The following is a 22,282-nucleotide window of genomic DNA, read 5'->3' on the forward strand; positions in this document are numbered from 1 at the left end:
GGAAGGAGAAGTGCCTTCTGGGGGTATAGGAAGGCTTCTGGGGAGGTTGTTCCTTCTTAGAAGTGGAAAGCAAACAAAAATAAATGGCGTAGAAAAGTGAGCTACATTAAATTTGTGTCTGAAATATGGGGAATGTGTACCTATTCTACAAGTGTCTTTGAAAGACAAATGACTTCTTGCTAATCCAAGCAAACTCACAAAAAATCACACACCGATCTCTTTACAATGTAATGAAACTAGAGGTTATTGATAAATTGTTTTTACTGTCCAAATACCTGGAAATTTATAAACTCTCTCCTAAATAGTTACTGGGTTAAGGAAGGAAATAGAAAATGAAAGACAGTGTAGAAAATAACAAAGAGAAAATGCTAGAGAGATATCAAAATCTGTGAGACATGAGGAAACCCAACTTCCAGGTAAAATCTTCAAAATCTTAAAGAAGGAACTAAAAATTGGAAATGTGGGGAGTACAACAAGCAGAAACACTGGAGATCTGTCTCCCCTCTGAACCTTCCCTCCCTCTCCTCTTCCTGGGACTCCCCACCCCGCCCCTCCCAGTTGGCCCTGCACAGCATTCCTACATCTCCACAGCTCTTTACATGGAATCAAATTCACAAAAGATTTCCTTTTGCTTTTGTTATGCATTGAAGCTATTCAGCTCCAGCCTTGGGATTGAAGGAGGGCTATGACTTTTGGTCTGCCTGAGTATACTTGTTATCCTCAAGGGGACATGGAGTTATAGTCTCATGGCCGTGACTCACTGAATAGTTCTTAAGAATAAACCCCAACGGCAGAGAAAGAATAAGACCTCTGACAACTGAAACTGGAATGTAGTTGCAGCAAGCAAACACACCAACATAGGCTGAGGAGTATTTCCAGTTAAGCACATGTTGAAATTAATTTTAGTTGAGAGAAATATCTTTCTAGAGATGGCAGGAAAAAGGGGAAATGGAGTGATGTTCAATAGTTGGCGTTCTTTAGCATATTGGATTTGGAATTTTGGCAGAGATCAGAAACATTCGGTTAGTTTCTTAGCTCTGTTGTCAACACAGTCTTTCCACAATTGCTCAGCTATCCTGATCTTTTGTAACAGAGTGGCAAAATATGCCATTGCTCAGGTGAAATAATTCTATTGGTTGGTGTAGTGGGAGCCAGGGAAAGGACTGAGATGGTAGCCCCGTCTAGTTGTGGAGGTGTGAGGGAATTACAGAACAGATCCTTGCTGTATGTAAAGGAGTTGCATGCTGATGGGGAGACTACAAACCCAATGGGACAAGTGAGACGTAGAGGCTGTAGGAAAGGGCATTTATCAAGAGTGCTATAAGCTATTCAGAGGAATCAAGAGGATGGCCAGTTCTCCCTGATATAAACACAATATTGCAGGGAAACATGATAAAGGACTTCAACTCTCTCTGTTATTAAGGGGAAGGTATTTAACACCAGTGAGCCTCAGTTTCCCTAATCTGTAATAGGAATAGTAATATTAGTCTTCTTAAAACAATTAAAAGGGGTCATCGATTTATTTGTCTAATCATTCTCTAAATATTTATCAAACAACTTAGGTGTAAGGCCCTATGCTAGGGGATGGGTATATAAAATAGATATTAAACAAGCAAGAATTCAACTGTGTAATTTCAAGTTGGGAAATGTATCTTGAAGGAAAGAACAGTTCTTTGGGAGAAAATAACAGGGCTAGTGACATTAGTCGAATAGTCAGAGGTAGTTTCCCCAAGGATGGCACATTTTGGGTCTGAGGATGAGAAGGAGTTAACAATGCAAAGAGTCAAGAGAAGGAGGATTCCAGCTGGAAGTGCCAATGTGGCCTTAGAGACCGAATTGAGAAAATAAATCTCCATAAACTCAAAGAATTATGCTGCTGCTGACTGGGCTCTAGAGCTCACACTTAAATTTCATATGAACTGTGTTTTTCAGCCCTGTTTATTTTAGCTTTCTCTACAGGAAATCGTTCCTTTGTAAGAACTCTGTTTTTGTTGTTGTTGTTTTAATGAGTAGTTTCTCTTCAAGAACTAGTTCAGTCTGATGCATGCAAAAATCAGAAGCCATTTGAGGTTTTTCCATAAGCTAACAGTCGTGGGTCACAGGCTATATATTGCATCTCTGGGCCTGAGACAGTTAGTGTAGCTGAATAGATAAGGCAATCAATGAGAAATCTGGGCCCCATCCACAGAACACTGGAATTCTGAACTGGCTCTAGTCATTTCTTTGCAAATGTGATCCAGTGTAAAGAATGAATTTGATGTCATGCCTTTATAAGTGACTATGGCATGGCTTTACCTGACGTGTTAAGAAAAACTCCTTGTTAAGATAAACCAGGTTTAAATACAAATTACCTTGCTGTGGGTTATACTCTAAGGACAAACAGTCAATCGCAATACAACAAATCAAAAACAATAACAAAAAAATGTCTGTGGGTTACAACAGTATACATTTATTCTTTGCTCATGTAAACATGTTGATTTTGGGTCACTGACAGTTCTGCTGATCTGCTCACCCTGTCCGATCTGTCCCTGGGACGCAGGCTCTTGATCTTGTAAGAAAAGAAAGTAAAAGATGGTTGAATCCTTCAGTGACTCCCAAAGCTTCTCCCTGAAGATGGCATACCACCTCTGCTCACATTATGTTGGGTAAAGCAAAACCCTAGGGCCAAGCCCAGTCAATGGGAAGAATAAGTATTAATTCTTCATTGAGAGGCATTGTAAGTCACATGGCAATGAGCAGAGATGTTAAATCCCGTTACAGGGAGGGATGTAAATAATTAGGAAAAATAATACAGTCTATCCTAGTGCATAAGCACAAAAGAAAAAGGGGTTGTTGTTGTTGTGGGGGAGGTGCAAATTCACAAGTCCTACGTATTGAATGCAGAATGGACTGCAACAATATTTGAGATCACTTTAGAGCATTTTGATGAACTTTATTTGTCTCTTTCAAAGGATTTGTGGTTAAGGTATTGTCATGTCCAGGATCCAGAGAGAATACAGGCTTTCAGATTTAATAAGGTTTCATTTCCACAGAGACAGACAAACGTAGCCAAAATCAATTGTACCTTCTAGGTTTAGGGCCCTTGAGCCCTATAAGTTCCTCTTAAAACATTTGGACTGCAGCTGCCTTTCTCCTTGCTAAAATCCTTGAATTTCATTAGTGAGGCCCTGGGGAATGGCCCGCTTTAGCTTGCTCTGATGCTATTTGGCTGTTTTTCTTCCTTCTTGTCATCTTCTAATGGGCAAAATACAAAAGAGAGACTACAGTCTTAGCAGAGGAGCGGGGAGCCCTGGAGGATCAGAGAGCAGGGTGATATCTTACTCTGTTTCCTGCTTCCTCGTTTCCAAGAACTAGTATGTTTGTGTCGCTAACAAAAATTGAACCATCATACCATGCCTTAAGATTAACGAATCAACAAGCTTTTGTCAAATACCTACTTGTAAAGTTCTGTGTTAGATGTTAAAGGCATGACAGACATTTTCTCCTCCTTCAAAGATTTGCTGTTTGGTTAGAGAGATATTTAGCATAACTTTAAGACAATTTGTGAAATTCGTGTTACAGCTCTTAGAAACTGGTTTGGTATGAGTCAGTGGAGAGGCATGTGATTTTTAAGGTCTGTGTAAGATTCGATCATATGGCTGTACCCTAATTTATTTAATCACTCTCCTATTATTAGACACTTGGAATATTTTCAGTTCTTGTAATTATAGAGCAACTTCAGTGTGAATCCTTGTGTGTCTTTGCCTGTATCTCGAATGATTTCCTCATGATAGAGTGTTAGGAGTGAAGTCACTGGATCCAAAACTGAACATTTTGAAGACTCCTGATACATACTGTCAAATTACTTCCCAGAAATTTCCATATGTTTCTACCAGTTGTGCATGGGAGCGACTGTGTTACCATATCCCTGCCAGCTTTGAGTATCAGAACTTTTAAAATCTTCCCTTTATTGCCCATGTCCCTTGGCCTGGATAAGGATAATCCTTCAAGTCTCAATTTAAAGGGCATTTCCACTGATAGATATTCCATAATCCCCTGTTTGAGTTCCGGGTTTTGGCGTGAAGTCAGTTTCCTTCAAGGCCTTTTTATATCACCCTTTCTGTATTCTGAAATGAAATTCATAAGATGATATAACCCCAATACACATATAATATAAAAAAAAAGTTGGAAATATAAAATTTAGGAGAAATAAAGTAAAAAATATACATGTTTATTTACTGCATTTTGTTATAAGCCCAGGCAAGCTAGACTTGAAGACAAAACGAAGCCTTAAGCTGTTTTCTCTTTGATTCACTGTGAATGCCACAGTACAAATCCAGGCTGATGTGGCTGTGTAGGTTGGTGACAAATTTTCTGAAATGGATACCAGCTCTTGTCAGATTTCCAGGAAAAAAAAAAACACACTAAACTTCCTTTGATTTATACTCTACTTATAATCTTGGAAAATTCAGTGTGTATTAAAATTGGGAAAAATATTTTTGGGTTTAGCCTATAAAATAGAGCGAGATTTTACACTTGATAATAGAACGGTCCCTTCTATGAGTGTCACATGGGGTATAGGAGAATTTTTGTGTGTGACTATCTCTCACATTTCAGGGTGTTTAGTGTCTTTGGTCCCCAGCCACTGAATGCCAATAGTGCCTAACCACTACTGTGTTATCAACTAACTTAATCCACTTAAAACAAAACAAAAACAAAAAATGTCTTCAGAGATTTCCAAAACGTCTAGCCGTGGGGTACATGGGTGGCTCAGTCGGTTAGGCATCTGCCTTCAGCTCAGGTCATGATCTCCAGGTCCTGGGATCGAGCCCCACATTGGACTCCCTGCTCAGGGAGCCTACTTCTCCCTCTCCTTCTGCTGCTCCCCCTGCACTTGTGCTCTCTCACTCAAATAAATAAATACAATCTTAAAAAAAAAAAAAATATAGTTGTGATACCTATTGAGAACCATTGTGTTAAGTAATAATATAGCACCCTGTACTTTCTCAAACATGGCACTCATGCTTTTGGGAAAATGTGCTTGCTTGTAGGGTCCTTGCAAGCAGTGACTGGCCCACACAGGCCCTGGCACTTACTGATGCCTTGATAATGTTAGTTGAGAAAATGAATTAATATTTGGATAGCTTGATCTTCTAAAATAATTCTATATAACAGGAGTAGTATCTATATTCATGGAATCATTCCTGATTTTGTGAGAAACCTCTAGTGTTTCACCTTTCAAAATGTCAAGAATTGCAATAGCTTTTCTTTAGTTCACATTTTTTATTACTAGGCATTTTGCTGAGTAATTCACACTATTGTTTCATCTGTTTGCTTCAACAACCCCATGAGCCAGGCTTAAATTTAGTAACTTGCTCAGAAGAGCAGGGGCTCTGGCCAGGTCTGTGTGACTCCATAGACTGTGCTCATGGCCCCTATAAGATGTTGACTGTTGATTTAAAACAGGTGGTCTTCATTGTGTGAAGGAAATCTTCTTTTGCTCCTTTCTAAGAGTTTCGCTTTTAATAAAAAGGAATGCTGACAATTTTTTTTTTACATCTATGGAAATACAGGGTTTATTGCATTGAATCTATTGATGAGTGCAATTTATAATTTCAAATAATCTTGCGTTATTCAAATCTCATATTTGATTGGTTTATAAGCCTAATGATGAAGTAAGTTTGTTTTTCTAGAACTGTGTTTAAGATTTTTGTATCTAGGGACACCTGGGTTGCTCAGTCAGTTAAGTGTCTGCCTTAGGCTCAGGTCATGATCCCAGGGTTCTGGGATGGAGCCCCTCATTGGGCTCCCTGCTCAGTGGGGGGCCTGCTTCTCTCTCTCCCTCTGCTGCTCCCCATGTTTGTTCTCCCTCTCTCTCTGTCAAATAAAATATTTTTAAAGAAAGATTTTCGTATCTATATAAATAGGTGAGATCAATCCATAGTTTCATTTGTGATCCATAGTTTCATTTATATTATCTATGTTGGAATTTAGTAAGATAGTTCTGAGAAAAATTAGTGGAGATTCTTCCATGCTTCAGGGTGCCTTAGAACAAATTACCTATGGCAATTATTTGTTCCTTAAAGTTTGAAGTAACTGGAGCATCTGGGTGGATTAGTTGGTTAGGTGTCAGACTCTTGCTTTTGGCTCAGGTAATGATCTCAGGCATGAGATTGAGCCCTGCATCATGCTCCATGCTCAGCATGGTGTCTGCTTGAGACTCTCTCTCCCTCTCCCTCTGCCCCTCTTCCTACTTGTGCATGCATCTCTGGCTCCCCCTAAGTAAAATCTTAAAGAAAGTTTGAAATAATTGACGAGGTAGAGCATTTTCTGGGAGTTTTGGGGGGGAAGTAATTATTCGATAATGTTTTCAATTTTATCCATGGTTTATTGTCTATTCAGATTTTATTTTCCTTCTCCTTGAGATAATTTTAGTAATTTGTATTTTTTTCTGGAAATAACCATTTCCAACCATAGAGTTGTACAAAGAATTATCATTCATATGAAATGAATGTATCAGTATCTGTTTATTTGTAGCATTTTTCTCATTTTTAGTTTGTGTATCTGTGTTTATTCTTTTTTTAGTTTTCTCTTTATTTTCTTTTATCTTTATTGACAAAGATATATCTTAAATATCCCTATCCCCCAACCTACCCCAAAATACAATTCTTGAATTTAACATTATTTTGTATTTTATTTATTAGGTTTTACTTTTAGTTTTACTTTATCATCCCTCATTTTAATAACTTTTTCCAATTTTTTAAGTTGCCTCTTTAAATTCTCTTTCTGTTATCTACTTTTCTGTCTCTTTCAATAATAAAAGCAGTTTAGTCTATGACTTCCTTTGATTACAGATTTGGCTGAAATTTGCATATTTTGATATATCATGTTCTCATATTTTACTGTTTTCTAAGTATTCCAAAATTGTAAATTTATCTCCCCTTTCACATTGTAGAAATTATTAGGAAAATGTTTTAAATATTCTTTTGCTTTTGGATTTTATTTGGCTTAAGATTTTGTTATCAATATTTAGTGTTACTTTATTGTGCTGAAAAAATGCCCAAATGTAACCCAAATTAGATTATAACTTATTCTGAATCTGCCATTTTCTCATCTCCAAATAATGCACCATTGCCAAGGTAATTTTGTTGATTAGGGTTACAGATCTATTTTGTTTTTCTATTTAGGTTCGAGATGATCAAACCTTACTTGGAAAAGTTTGTGGCAGTGAAACCCTCTCTCACATTAAATCCATTACTAATAGTATCTGGATCAGGCTTAAAATAGATGCTTCTGTTGTAAGAGCTAGTTTCAGAGCTGTTTATCAAGTCGGTAAGAAAATTTATGCCTTAATTTTTAAGTGTCTAATTTTTCTGATTGTAACATTTTAATTTCTTGAAATAATTTAGTCATTTTATGTCCTTTAGTGGCAAGGAAAAAATTCTAAGAGTAATATCACATTCCTTTATATTCCTATGCAGAACTCAACTTTGCAATAAAAGTGAAGGCAAGAATCATTTATCTCTGAACAAACACTACTATCATTTTCATGTTTACAGCTTGTGGAGGAGAATTAACTGGAGAAGGGGTCATTCGCTCGCCTTTTTATCCTAACGTGTATCCAGGAGAAAGGATCTGCAGGTGGACCATCCACCAGCCCCAAAGCCAAGTAGTTATTCTCAACTTTACTGCCTTTGAAATTGAAAGTTCTGCCCACTGTGATACAGATTATATTGAGGTAAGAGTAGAACATCTTTGAATAGTTGTATTTGGCTGAATATCATTAAAAATATTATGTCACATTATCCTCAGATCAGCTACATGAAACAAAACTAGTTTGTAAAGACCAATATCTCTATAGATGCAAAAATTCTCAACAAAATACTAGCTAACTGAATTCAGCAGCATATAAAGAGGAATATACACCATGACCAAGTGGGATTTATCCCAGAAATGCAAGGTTGGCATACATTAAAAAATCACCTAATGTAAAAAAAAGTAAAGGAATAAACCTCCCACGTGAATACCTCAATAGATGCAGAAAAAGCATTTTGCCAAAATCCAACATCTTTTCATGATGAAAACACTCAACAAACTAGGAATAGAAGGGAACTTCCTTAATTTGATAAAGAGCATCTATAAAAAGTGCACAACTAACATCATATTTAATGATGAAATATTAAATCTTTTGCCCTTATCATCAGGAAAAAGGCAAGGATTCTGTTCTTACCACTTCTATTCAACGTTATATTGGAGATTTTAGCTAGGGCAATTAAGCAAGGAAAGGAAAAAAAATGCATTCAGAATGAAAAGGAAGAAGTAAAACTATCACTCTTCACAGATAATATGATCTTATATATAGAAAATCATAAGGAATCCACACATACATACATACAAACTATTAGAAGGATTACATACACACAAACATATTCAGCAAATTGCATGATACAAGATCAAGGTATGAAAGTCATTTCTTTTTCTATTCACTAGCAGTGAACAATTTGAAAATGAAACCAGGGAGACAATGCCATTTACAATAGCATAAAAAAGAATAAACATTAAGAAATATATCTTTAAAAAGACGTGTAAAACTTGTATTCTTGAAGCATTGTTGAAGGAGATTAAGGACATAAATAAGTGGAAAGACATCCCATGTTCATGGATTAGAAGACTTGATGTTTTCAGTTGGCGGGACTCTCCCAAAATATGTGAAGATTCCATTTAAGACCTTTCAAAATCCCAGCTGGCGTGTTATGCAGAAATTCACAAGCTGATTGTACAATTCATCTAGAAATGACAGAATAACCAAAGCATTTTGGGAAAAGAAGAACCAAGTTAGAAGACTCACACTTAACCCATTTTAAAACTTAGAGCAAAGCTACAGTAATAAAGACAGTATGTTATTTGAGTAAGGATAAAAATGTGGAATAATGGGACAGAATTGAAAATATAGAAAAAAATCCATACCTTTATGGCCAGCTGATTCTTGAAAGGGGCACCAAGACATTTCAACGGGAAAAAAATAGTATTTTCAGCAAATTGTGCTGAATATCCACATGCAAAATTGTGGAAGTAGACTCTTTCCTTACACCATACACAGAAATTAATTAAAAATGAATCATAGACCTAAGTGTGGGAGCTAAAACAGTGAAACTTTTAGAAGAAAACAGGAGTATTTGTGACCTCGGTTAGGCAAAGCCTTCCTAGATATGACACAAAGAGCAAAACAACAAAAGAAAAAATAAAAAATTGGACTTCATCAAAATTAAAAACAATCTAATTTTTAAAGTGGACAAAGAATCTAAATACATATCTCTTCAAATAATATACACAAATAGCCAATAAGCACATGGAAAGATGCTGAGTATCACTAATCTTCAGAGAAATACAAATCAAACCATAATGAGATACTGCTTCATAAGCACTAGGATGACTATAATCCAAAAGTCACAATATAGTGAGTGTTGGCAAGGATATAGAGAAATTGGAAACTTCTTACACTTATTCACTGCTAATGAGCATATCAAATGGTACAGCCACTTCAGAACACAGTTGCAAGTTCCACAAGAAGTTAAACATTTGATCCAGTAATTACCATTTATCATTTGACCCAGCAATTCCACTTCTACATGTATATCCAAAGGAAATGAAAATATGTCTACACAAAAATTTGTACATAAATGACTACAATCATTATTCTTGGTAGCCAAAAAGTAGAAGCAATATAAATATCCTTCAACTGATGAATGGATTATTAACAGGTGGTATATCCATACAGGGGAATATTATATGACATTAAAAAGGAATGAAGAAGTGACACATGTTGCATGGATGAATTTTGAAAACAGGTTAAATGAAAGAAGCTAATCACACAAGATCATGTAGTGTGTGACTTTATTTATTGGAAATGTCCAGTGTGGATATCTGAGCCTGGGGTTTGAGGGAAATGGGGAATGACTGCTAATAGGTGTGGAGTTTCTTTAGGGGTGACTAAAATTTATTTTTATGACATTAATAAAATCTTTCAGAAATAATCATTCTTAAAAACAGTTGCACTGGGTATTATATAAGACAGATGAATCACAGACCTGTACACCTGAAACAAATAATACATTATATGTTAATTAATTGAATTTAAATTTAAGAAGCAGTTTTCCAGAATAATATCTAACAAAATAAACTTGAATATACCGTGGTGGTTTTTGTTTTTGTTTTTGTTTTTTTACTTAGATTGGTAGCAGTTCTATTTTGGGTTCTCCTGAAAACAAAAAATATTGTGGCACAGACATACCTTCATTTATAACATCTGTGTACAATTTTCTTTATGTCATATTTGTGAAAAGTTCTTCTACTGAAAATCGTGGTTTCATGGCTGAATTCAGTTCTGCAGACTTGGGTAAGATACTGACATTTTCTACTACTTTGCCTTTGGGCAGAGAAAGTAAACAGCAGAAATAAATTATTAATAGAAAATTCATCTACACTGTAGATTTGTAGTTATCAACCTTGTAAAAATTTTAAAGTACACTCAAAGGCAAAGAAAAAATATATTTCCTAATCAGTATATATCAATAGTTAACTGATTTCTATTACTAAGAGGAAAACTAGGTTATCTTAAGAGGCATATGAGAAACATGTTTCTTTTTCAGCTTTTAAGAGGTTATGATCAGATTATTTTATTTTGAATTTCAGGTAACTTGTTGGTTAGTTTTTCTAATAATTATTATTTTTATTTCAATAGCATGTGGAAAAATTCTGACAGAGTCAACAGGAATCATTCAAAGTCCTGGCCATCCAAATATCTACCCTCATGGCATCAACTGTACCTGGCATATATTAGTCCAACCTGGCCACCTGATTCATCTGATATTCAGGGTATTTCATCTGGAGTTTCATTACAATTGCACAAATGACTATTTGGAAGTTTATGACACTGGTTCTAACACATCTCTTGGGAGGTAAAAATATTTTGTTTTTATTTATTTTTTTTAACACAAAGAGACTTCCTGCTTTCTTGCTTTCCTATCGCAGTGAAAGATATTAAAATCTACCATGTTGTATAAAAACCAGTTGAGATCAACACGCTCGCTCCTCAATGACCATTTCTACATCACTACTGACTACTCTGTAGCTTGTTCTTCAGTGATTAAGTTTTGACATATGTATATACCCATGAAAGCATTACCAAAATCAAGATAATATAAACATTTGATCCAGTAATTATAATTAAATATAATACTCCTATTATAATTCCTCACTTCTGTCCCTCATCCCCATCCCCAGGAAACCACCAACCTTTTCTATCACTATAAATCAGTTTGTATATTCTAGAATTGTATAAAAATGGAATTATACTGTATGTACTCTTTTTTTTGTCTGGCTTTTCTTAGCACAATTTTGTTGTTGTTGAGCTTCTTGAATCTGAGGGCTTAGGATTTCATCAAATTGAAAATTTTTCTGTCATTGTTTCTTGAAATAATTTTTCTGTCTCTTCTTCCCTTTGGGGACTCTGATTACAAGTATCTTAAGCCATTTGATATTGTCCCCCAGCTCACTGATGAACTCTGCTCATTTGATTTTGAGTTTTTGTTCTCTGTGTGTTTCATTTTGGAACGTTTCTATTACTGTGTATTCAAGTAAGATTACTGTGTAATCTTTACTTCTGCAATGCCTATTCTGCTATAAATCTTACCGAGTGTATTTTTCATCTTAGATGTCACAGTTTTCATTTCTAGAAGTTCAGTTTGTACCATCTTTTATATCTTCCATGTCTCTACTTCACACATTAATTTTTTCCTTTAACTTCTTAAACCTCTGGGATACAGTTAGGACTATTTTAATGCTTCTATCTGCTAATACAGTCATGTGTGTCATTTCTTGGTGTGTTCTGATTGATCAGTTTTTTCTTCTTATCATGGGTTCTACTTTCCTCCTTTTAATGCCTGGTAATATTGATAGGACGCCAGACATTTTCCATTTTGTGTTTTTGTGTACTGGACATTATTGCATTTCCATATGTGTTTTTGAGCTTTGTGGGTTTTTTAAGAATTTAATTTCCAGTTAGTGAACATACAGTGTAATATTAGTTTCAGGTGTACAATATAGTGATTCACCCCTTCCATACAACACCTGGTGCTCATCAGAAGTGTACTTCTTCACTCCCATCACCTGTTTAATCCATCCCCCTGTTCCCTCTCCCTTCTGGTAATCATCAGTTTGTTTGTTATAATTAAGAGTCTGTTTCTTGGTTTGTATCTCTCCCTCTCTCTTTCTCCCACCCTTTCTCTCTCTCTCTCTCTCTCTTTTTTTCCTTTGCTCATTTGTTTCTCAAATTCCACATATGTTGAACTTTGTTTTAGAAATGTGTTAAGGTTCCTGGATACAACTCGATCATTTCCGGTTCTGCTTTTAAACTCACTTATTTATTGTCTCTGAAGAATCATTGTCCTTCATTGCTTGATATCCAGTATCTTGAGATCCACTGTTTTACATATCTTTGTCCAGACCAGATTTTCAGTTGTTTCAGGTGAAAGGTTATATCCAGCCCCTGTTATTACAGCTTTGTTGAAAATGGAAATCTCTTGATTTCTTTTTCATTTCTTCTTAATTTCATTTTCTTTTTTCTCATCCATTTTAAACATTTTCCCTTTATTCATTATTATCTTAAATTTATTTCATCTCCTAGTGTTATTCTCCCTCTTTATTTTTTCTCTTACTCTTAATCTTCCATTTTTAAAAACTTTCTTCTTCTGAGTAAAATTAATTCTATTTACCTAAAATTTAACATGGCTTGGTAACCAGACTTTTACTTCTGCATAGGCCAACTGTTTAGAGATAATACAGTCCACCTGTACAGGGCTCGCTTTTCTAGGGACTCTTCTAAGCCTCTTATATACAGTATATTAACTCATAAAATTCTCAAAACAATTCTATAAAGTAGGTGCTATCATGATCCCCATTTTAGAGTTGGGAAAACTGAAGCATCAAGGTTGAGTGATCTGCTCAAAGTCATAATGCCTCAAAGTGATGGAGTTGACTCTAGAGTCTGTGCTCCATGAGTTTATGGTATATGCTTTCCCTTTATTGTGTAAGTTTATTACGTTTTTATTAATAAGTTCATTAGTAGGCTATACAATGACAGTATAGTTTGCAATTTCTTGTTTCATTAAACTTCTTCTGCATGACAAGCCACACAGCTAGGTACACACATATAACCATTTCAGGAAAGTAATCATGAATAGGATGACCTTCAGCAAATTTGTAAATGCTTTGTGCTTGAAATGTATTTGTTTTTAAAGGTTAATAGGGGGTATTTTTTTTTATTTTTATTTTTACACATCCTAATTTTTGATACATCACTCAAGTATAGCGAAAGTTTTTAAATCTGTGTTGTTTCTTGGTTTCAAACAGATATTGTGGAAAATCAGTCCCGCCCTCTCTTACCAGTAGTACCAACTCATTAATGCTTGTATTTGTGGCTGACTCTGACCTTGCTTATGAAGGCTTTTTAATAAACTATGGAGCAACTGATGCATCAACAGGTAACAGAACAGCGTTGTATACTTGGTTTCACTCACTACATTAGAAAATAGTACTATGAGAATACTTCATCCCCAAACCTGTGGCACATAATGAAAGCTAATTTAGAAAAGAGTATAGTGACTTCAGTGCCTTCCTTATTAAAAATAATAATCAGACCACCGTATGGTATCAATGTTAAATTTTCTAATTAACATGATAGTGTTCTGTAAGAGAATGTTTTTGTTTTTGGAATGATACATTGATGTTTTTAGGGGTAAAGACATGCCATGTCTCCAAAATATTCTCAGTTGGTTTCGATAATAAGTGAATAAGTAAGTTAGAAAAAGAGGCAGTGGTGCCTGGGTGGCAAAGCGGTTAAGTGCCTGCCTTCGGCTCAGGGCGTGATCCTGGCGTTATGGGATCGAGCCCCACATCAGGCTCTTCCGCTATGAGCCTGCTTCTTCCTCTCCTGCTCCCCCTGCTTGTGTTCCCTCTCTCGCTGGCTGTCTCTATCTCTGTCAAATAAATAAATAAATAAATAATCTTAAAAAAAAAAAAAAGAAAGAAAGAAAAAGAGGCAGAGATAGAGCAATGAGGGCAAAATACAAATAAGTAGTAAATCTAGGTAAAAAGAATTTGGGAGCTAGTTCTTACAACTTTTCAAGTTTAGAATTCTATCAAAATTAAAAGTTATTTATGAGACTGAATACTAATTTTTTTTTCATAATATTTTTATTATATTATGTTATTGAATACTAATTTTAAGAAATTAGAGAAAAATTTCCCTAGATGCTTATCTTTTTAAGCCCCCACCCCCATAAATAAATAAATTAATTAATTAATTTAAAAAACTTTCACTCAGAATCCCTTCCCAATTTCTCATTTATTTCTTCTCAGAGTACTTGGCCACTATGCTTTATTTCATGCAAAACTGCTATTCTCTGGTTGTTCAAGTTCTGTGTTTGGGTAGTATGGCCTTAGATTGCTCTAGAATTGTGACTGCAAGTGATTTCCTTTTCTTTTTCTTTTCTGTCCTGAGGGCCCCATTCCAGGAGACAGTTTATTATCCAGCTCAAGCACATGGGAAATTGAATCCCCGGCAATTACAATAGTTTATGTTAAACGATTGACGTACTCACTGGACTTTGTCCAGGTGTTTAACATCCAATGACCAAAATTGGCTTTTTAAGAAATTGCAGTGTGCACACAATTTTCCATACTTCTGTAGTTTTATCTGCCTCATATATTTGGCCCAAACCACACTGAATATTAGATTAGGATTTGGAGCAAGTCACTTGAACTCTTTGGGCCACAATTTTCTCATCTGTAAAATTAAGGAATTGGATTTGATAATCTTTGTGATGTCTTCTGGCTCTAATCAACTATGAACACAAGTTTAATTTGCTGCATGAATAAACTGGCTATGTCTTAGATAACATACATGCTGGTGAGGCCTGCCGAAAATATTACGGAAATCTCTGTAACAATGTGCAGAGTAAGACATAGCTCTGTAATGACTTCAACAGCCCCACTAATACCACACTAGCTTATAAGGCAATAGCAAGCACAGGAAGAGCCAAGAGCAACCAAAATAATCTGTCAGAAGGATATTAAAAATTTTGATTTTGAAAAAATGTTCGCAGAAAGATAAGATACAGGTCAAATAAAAGAAAGGTGAGAAAAAGGAAAGAAGCAAACTGGAAAGAAAAACAAGCTGATAAAGAAAGACAATACGGGGCACCCGGTGGCTCAGTCGGTTAAGGGTCTGCCTTTGGCTCAGGTCATGATCTCCAGGTCCTGGGATTGAGCCCCGCATCGGGCTCCCTGCACAGCGGGGAGTCTGCTTCTCACTTTGTCGCTTCCCCTGCTGGTGTGCTCACACGCATGCGCACGCTCTCTCTCAAATAAATAAATAAGTAAATAAATAAATAAATAAAAGACAACACAAGAAAAGATATTTGACAGAAAGAGAAGGGAACCCCAAAATGGCAAACTCAAAAGACTCTTCGATCTGCCTCCCTGGGTGATAGTCATTACTTTGGCTTCTGTCAGGTCCAGACAGGGCTGGAATCACAGACAAGGGAGTGTTCGCTTTCCGTTCTTGGCCAAGCCTGGCTGACCACTGTGCTCCTGTCCTTTGCTAGGTGAACTCATTGGTCTAATAGTCAAATATTCTAAATAGCAATCAGATGACGGACCCAGGAAGCCATATGGCACACTCAGTTTACCATTTTGGAGCCTGTCTCAGTTTCCCATTGGGCAGGACATGAGTGATTGGCTGTCGTGAATTGTTGAGGGCGGCCCCACAGGACTGTTCAGGGAGGGACTGATGTGGGGGTTGCGCCGGCAACTGGCAGCCAGTGGGCTAGCCCTCCAGGCAGCCTGAGTCCTAGGGGGCTGCCCACCTGGAAATAGGAGCTGTGGGGATGCTTTCTTTTCAGATGTCACCGTATTTTTTGTATTTTCTGCAGAAAACAGTCTCAGAAAAAAACCCCAATGGAAGTTTAATCATTGGCCCTCATCCTATTTTATTGCTCTAGCAGAAGTTATTTTCAGAACAATAATGACAATATTCGGTTGGTGATTTCTAGTTCACAGCAGGTGTGAGTTTCTCTGCTGAAGACTTTCCTGTCTTTATCTGATAAAGGTTAAATTTCCTGACTTGAATCCAGTTACTTTTCCATCTGTATTTCGTGCCATGGGGCTATGATGTCAGCTCCTAAATATGTGTTTGGGAGGAAAGAGATCAGTTTCTGGTCATTACTTTGACTCCCTCCCTCATCACTGTTTCTCCCTGCGTCCAGATGTGCCTGGGGAAATAGAAACAAAAAACTAACCAGTAAATGTTTCTGGGTAGAAATTCTGAAGAATTTTTTAGTAACATTATGAGACTAGGTTTTAAATGTTTGCTTATTAAAAGTAGAAAATATTTGAATTTTGAAAGAACATAGTTGATTAGCTAGTTAACTTTACTAATTTAAAATTGTAATTTTATATTCTATTAGCATCTCCTGCATATGCATTAAAATAATCTTACCAAGAGGAGACTTTAAAGGTATAAAAAAGAATAGAGAATGTACTTGATGCCTTTTCTATTTTAATATTATATGAAAACCCATATAACGCTTAGTCCAATGTTTTTCAAACATTGCAACATTCATGCCTCATTAGTGGGTCATGAAGTTAACTTACTAGGTTGCTGTCTGCATTTGTTCAAAGTATGGAACAGAATAGAAAAGAATAGAAAGTATCAGTTTATCATACAAAGATCGGTGCCACCTCATGAAACCTGTTTGCAATATCCATGTGTGTGCATGATTGATGTAAATGTATTTTTATGGTGTGTCAGAAAGTTCAAAACACAAATCTGGTTCAATTACTTATTTTTTGAATGAGGCAGAGTGAAGAACACCATTGACTTGTCCTCTCAAGAATGTACAGCTAGTAGGTTTAGAAGCCAAACCAAAACAATCCAGTCCCAACATCTAATCCATTTGTTTCATCCTGTCCATGTGATGGACAGGAAATGCTTCAGATTAAATGCACTTGGTGTGGCTGGTAACATTCAACTCTGAGAGAATGGAAGGCCTGTAGTGAACTTTTTCATATTTTCTGCAAAAAAAGGGGGGGAGGTTATAGTTGTCTGAGGAAATGGTCAGCAAGTGTCAGACCCACATCAGTTTGGGTTAAAAGTGGGTGGTAGTGGGCTTTCCCAACCTCCCCATTCCCAGGAGTTCCCACCTACCTCATAGTTTGTATTTCCTCAGTTACCAGGGAATGAGCCCAGAAGAGGCATCTAAGAGTGAGAAGTTGAGTGATTACCAAAAGGGCAAAAGAGGGCTTCTTTAGAAGAAATGAATAGGGAATACTGTTTCTATTTTCAAACTTCTGTCTGAAGAGCAGTGTTCTCCAACTCTAGTGTTTTAGAAGAGACTTGGGTGGGGTTTTCTTCTAACAGATTCAGGTATCAGGGCCCCACCCAGAAATCAGATTCAAGTATGTCTAGGGTGGGTTTTCATCAATTTCAAATGGTTGTAATAAAACTTTTCAGAGATTCTGGAAGCTAAGTCTTACTACATAAATTGCTATAGATTTACGAGTGAGATGTAATGGGGAATTAGACTTTAACTGGTCATGTTGGAAAGTATTTTCCATGCTACCGCAAGGCTGATGGCTAAAGTCATAAGTTTTGGTTGAAGGCCAGCCTTGATACTACCTTGGAGAAGTACCAAGCTCCCTCATTCTTTTCATCCACCTTGAACTCTGTATTTTCTGCTATGAGATATTCAGATATTTTCCTTCCGGGAAGGTTAGTGTATTGATCTTTTAAAGATTTGCTTTCTCGTTGGTCAGTATGTTCTCCTAGTTTTGTATATATGGGCGTCCTACCACTTCACAGCTCAGTAGATTTATCTTATTTAATTTATTACATTTCTTCATCCTCAGAATGAAGGTGCTAAATGAAACATTTGTGACATTCCTAGTCTTCTGCTCACCTTCATTTCTAAATTGACATTTCCTGCATGGAGAAACCAGGGATTGTTAAAGAGCACAGGATTTGGGAAAGGGCGGACTTGGGTTTGAATTGTATCTTTGTCATGTCTGAACTAAGCAGTGTTCAGAACTTAACCTTCAGGAGCCTGAGATCCCTCATCTATACCTCTCTAAAAAGTGGACATTGTGACACGTGGCTGTTTCACATAGTTGGGGAAGATTAAATGAGACATTCTATGTGAAAATTACATAATAGCTGTAAATCACCATGACTATTCCAGGTTACTGATGTCCAAGTACAATTTCACAACAGCTGTATTGGTGAGTTAGCTTATATTCATATTCAATTAGCCACTTACGAGGGGAAAGAAAAAGCCATGGCCGTGACTGCCTAGCAGTGAATTGTGGCAACATGTTAGATTTTGGTTAAGGAAGAGCCTTTTTTTCCTAAAAAAGAAACTGAAGCTGAAATTTTATCTTCTCTGAAGTCTTCACTTTGAAGAATGTTAACCAAATATGGCAGTTAAAGCAGGTGATGGTGCTGGGTTGACTATTCAGTACATTTTCAGGAAGCCCGAGGTCGTATGGATTCATGCAGACATGAAAGTTTCATAAATGAAATCAGAAAGCACCACCTATGGACTGATCCCTAATGTAATTGGATAATCACATAGGTTATCACCCGTGGCAAAGCAGGGAGGAGGTAGAGTGGTTACCCGTGATCTAGGGCCTCCCAAGGTGACACGTTCATCTGTCCACAGGATCTGTTCACCCTCTTCCTGTCTCCCAGATCGTATGGGACTGATGTCATCACTGCTTTGTGGTTTAAGGATTATCTATGTTTTGGATTTTCCTTTTGTTGATAACAAACTGCTACATTATTAAAACTTATTTGAAAATGCTTAGTGGAGGGAGAGATACATTTTTAGAAGAACATAGTTTTGTGATTTTGTAAGGTTCACAGAGGATATTTGTATATTTTCTCTTTCCTTTCTTTACTTTTTTTGGTTGTTGTTGCGGTCAGAAAGAGAGATATGTGAGGCCTGCTAATAGCTGTTTTTGATCTTCAGAGATGTGCTTTTCCATTGCTAGTTCAGTTGAATATAATGGATGAAAGAAATGTATTTTTCTCCTTCATCTCTTTATAAGTGTTAGACCATCATAAAAAGCAAACTGCCATTGGATATGAGTTTTCCTTTAGCAACATGAGATAAAAAGAAGAGGCATTTTTAGGGGTGCCTGGGTGGCTCAGTCAATTAAGTGTCTGACTCTTGATTTCAGCTTAGGTCATGATCTCAGGGTTGTGAGATTGAGCCCCACATTGGGCTCCATGCTGAGTGTGGAGCCTGTTTACAATTCTCTCTCCCTCTCTCTCATATCCTGCCTCCCAAGCTCCCCACCCTGCATGCAAGATCACATGCATGTGCAGTGTCTCTCTCTCAAAAAAAAAAAAAAAAAAAAAAAAAAAGGAATGAAAAGGCATTTTTATGTTTACATTTTGTATAGATATAATAAACATCAGGCAACACATGAATTTCCTTTTGTGAAACTATATCCAATTTTAATTATTTGTGCTTTATTGCAAAGCAGAAGAGAAAAACAAAGCCTAGCATTAATATATCTCAGTATTAGTATTATTCTGGAAGGAGCCATTTATACTGTGAAAGGAAGAGAACATAAACTTTCTACAGACTTCAGTGTTAGGTAAGAAGAGTTACTAACCTCTAACCAGAAATAGATGCAGTAAGTTCAGAAAACTACTGTTTTTCTCTCCACAAAATCAGACATGTGAATCTCATAAAACTACAATCAAATTTTAATATTAAATAATCTATTTAATATTTATAGCAGATGTACCTTCAAAATAATTTTTATTTCTCTATTTTAGTTTTATTTATTATTTATTGGATAGCTGAATTATTTATTGGCTTTGCTTTAGAGAACTCGACTTGTCTTTGTATGGAGCCTTCAAAACACTTACATGTACAGTCAAAGGTAGTTACCATCCCCATTTGGGAGATGAGACTCAGAGAGGTGAAGTAATTTGCCCAAGGTTGCATAGGTTGCCAATGTTTGAGCTAGGCATTGATTCAAGATCAGTCTGATTCCTGACACTTACCTTCTATTCTTCACATGGCTGAGGTACCTGCTTTGTCATTTCTCATAAATGCATGCTTTGGTGAAACCCATTTTAAAGGAAGATTATGAAAAGGAGAACAGAACTGAATTATTTTTAGCACCCCTCTATGATTTCCATGGCGGAGCCTAATGTTTAATTTTAGGGTAATGTGCATGAATTAAAAAATTGTAACACTTCCAAGATCTAAAAAGGTATGATATATGTAACCATTTCTACCACATAGCTTAGGTTTACTATTAATAATTAATTTTGCCTTTGAGATTAAAAAAAAAAATCCTTGTTTTGAAAGGAAATCATTCTTCAACATTCCAGAATGGCCTATTGAAAATCAAGTACACTGGCACAAATTAATGAAATACATATTACTGAACATCTTGTAAATGTAGCGTGATATTTTCTGTTTTCTCTCTTATGCTCCATTCTTTCCACAGCATGCATAAAAGACTATACAGAAGAATCTGGGACTTTTACTTCTCCAAACTTCCCTGATAATTACCCCAACAATTGGAAATGCATTTATAGGATCACAGTGGAAACCAGCCAACAGATTGCATTGCACTTCACAAATTTCTCTTTGGAAGAGGCCATTGGTGGACGCTGTGTAGGAGATTTTGTGGAAATCAGGTAAGCACCTTTATTTCATCACCTTTTTCATTATTGGTTTTCATTCATAATCTTTCCTGGAAAGGTCAAGGAAAACACATGGAAATTCTCTGTAAAGCCGCCTGTTGTGCTCTTTCTTGCAAGATATAAAGCTTGCCACGTGGAGCTGGATTTAACAGAAGAAAAACAGAAAGTTGCATAAGATTCAGTGGTTATTTTGACGTGATTATTTTATTGAGAATATTTGAAAATAAACTCTAAATTTTATTTGGACAGATGAAACAGATGTACTACTACTCTGAAATTAGACTCGCAATTATTGAAAACCTACTTTCTTTATGGAAAATCAGGTTGCATTTTAGACTGTTCATTGTCCAGTAGGTTTAATTATATCACAAAAATGATGGTAAGATAACCTTAAAGTTTTTACAAAATTTTTGTGTTCAAATAATGAAAGTCTAGGCTTGTAAATTTTAGCATGAGACCCTTTTTTCTTTACTTTCTTTGCAGTTAGAGTACATTAACTTATATATTGCTCTCTACCCAGATCACTACATTGAATTAAATCAGGCTAATCACCTTGGTGTGTATTTGGTTAAATTTTTTATTTGGCCTTTCGAAAGGCTAGAATATTATACTTTTTTATAATAAATTTTATTCTATGATGTAAAGTGAGGTACTAAAATAATAAAGCACAATTGTATCATATTATGCCAAAATAACATAAATTTCTTAATTTACAATAATTAATCATTAGATTTTAATGTTGAGTGAATTCCCCCCACCTTTTTTTAGGCTTGAAAAAGCTACCGATTACAAAGTAGATATAAGACCCCCAATAGTTCTTGGGGAAGAATTATTTTAAAAATTTTCCTAAATATGTCAAATATAACATTAAATTTTGAAAAATTCAAATTAGGAGGAAAATATTTCATTTTCTCTGTAAAATTAAGCAACATTTGCTTGTACTGTTAATAATTATGGTTTCTTTATCCCATTACATAGTATCCATGTAATTTCTACATATTCATTCTCTCTGTGTTCTCTGACTCGTTTGCCAGATGCTTCGTTTGAGAGGGAGAAGATTAAACTCTTTCTCTCAGCTTGAAATTGGTTATATAAAATGTCACGTGAACTAAAAATGATGTTCCTTATTAAACTATTCGAACGCTATTTGATAAAGTGAAAAACTGAAAACTAGAAATTGTGACTTAGAGTATTTTTAAGAAAGGTTGACCGACATAAACTGATCTGTTTGCAATCTTAAAGTTCAAATAATATTAAATATTTATACAGTAATATTATCAATAACCAATAAATGATCACATCCGTGATTTGTCACAGAGATGGAGGCTATGAAAGATCACCTCCCCTGGGAACATACTGTGGCTCAAATCCACCTCCAAGAATCATCTCTCACAGTAACAAACTATGGTTACAATTTCAGAGTGATTTCCTTGATTCAGGGCCTGGATTCTCAGTTACCTGGGATGGATCATTGACAGGTAAATGGCAAAGAGCTGTTTTTTCTTGAAGAGTCCAGTC

The 22,282-nt window shown here is 35.9% G+C and overlaps 1 protein-coding gene across 1 annotated transcript in view; it reads left to right on the top strand.

The window, feature by feature from the left end:
- The window catches only part of CUBN (cubilin), a 256,759-nt gene that overhangs the window by 44,150 nt on the left and 190,327 nt on the right, over window positions 1-22,282 (top strand). Inside the window, exons 18-24 of the mRNA XM_008692037.2 lie at window positions 7,167-7,311; window positions 7,539-7,717; window positions 10,210-10,375; window positions 10,721-10,937; window positions 13,390-13,520; window positions 20,566-20,758; window positions 22,082-22,242. Coding sequence (XP_008690259.2) covers window positions 7,167-7,311; window positions 7,539-7,717; window positions 10,210-10,375; window positions 10,721-10,937; window positions 13,390-13,520; window positions 20,566-20,758; window positions 22,082-22,242 — 1,192 coding nt within the window. The remainder of the gene's footprint in view (window positions 1-7,166; window positions 7,312-7,538; window positions 7,718-10,209; window positions 10,376-10,720; window positions 10,938-13,389; window positions 13,521-20,565; window positions 20,759-22,081; window positions 22,243-22,282) is intronic.

Source organism: Ursus maritimus, unplaced genomic scaffold, assembly GCF_017311325.1.
Source record: "Ursus maritimus isolate PB19 unplaced genomic scaffold, ASM1731132v1 scaffold_31, whole genome shotgun sequence".
In the NCBI taxonomy this organism is placed as follows: Eukaryota; Metazoa; Chordata; class Mammalia; order Carnivora; family Ursidae; genus Ursus; species Ursus maritimus.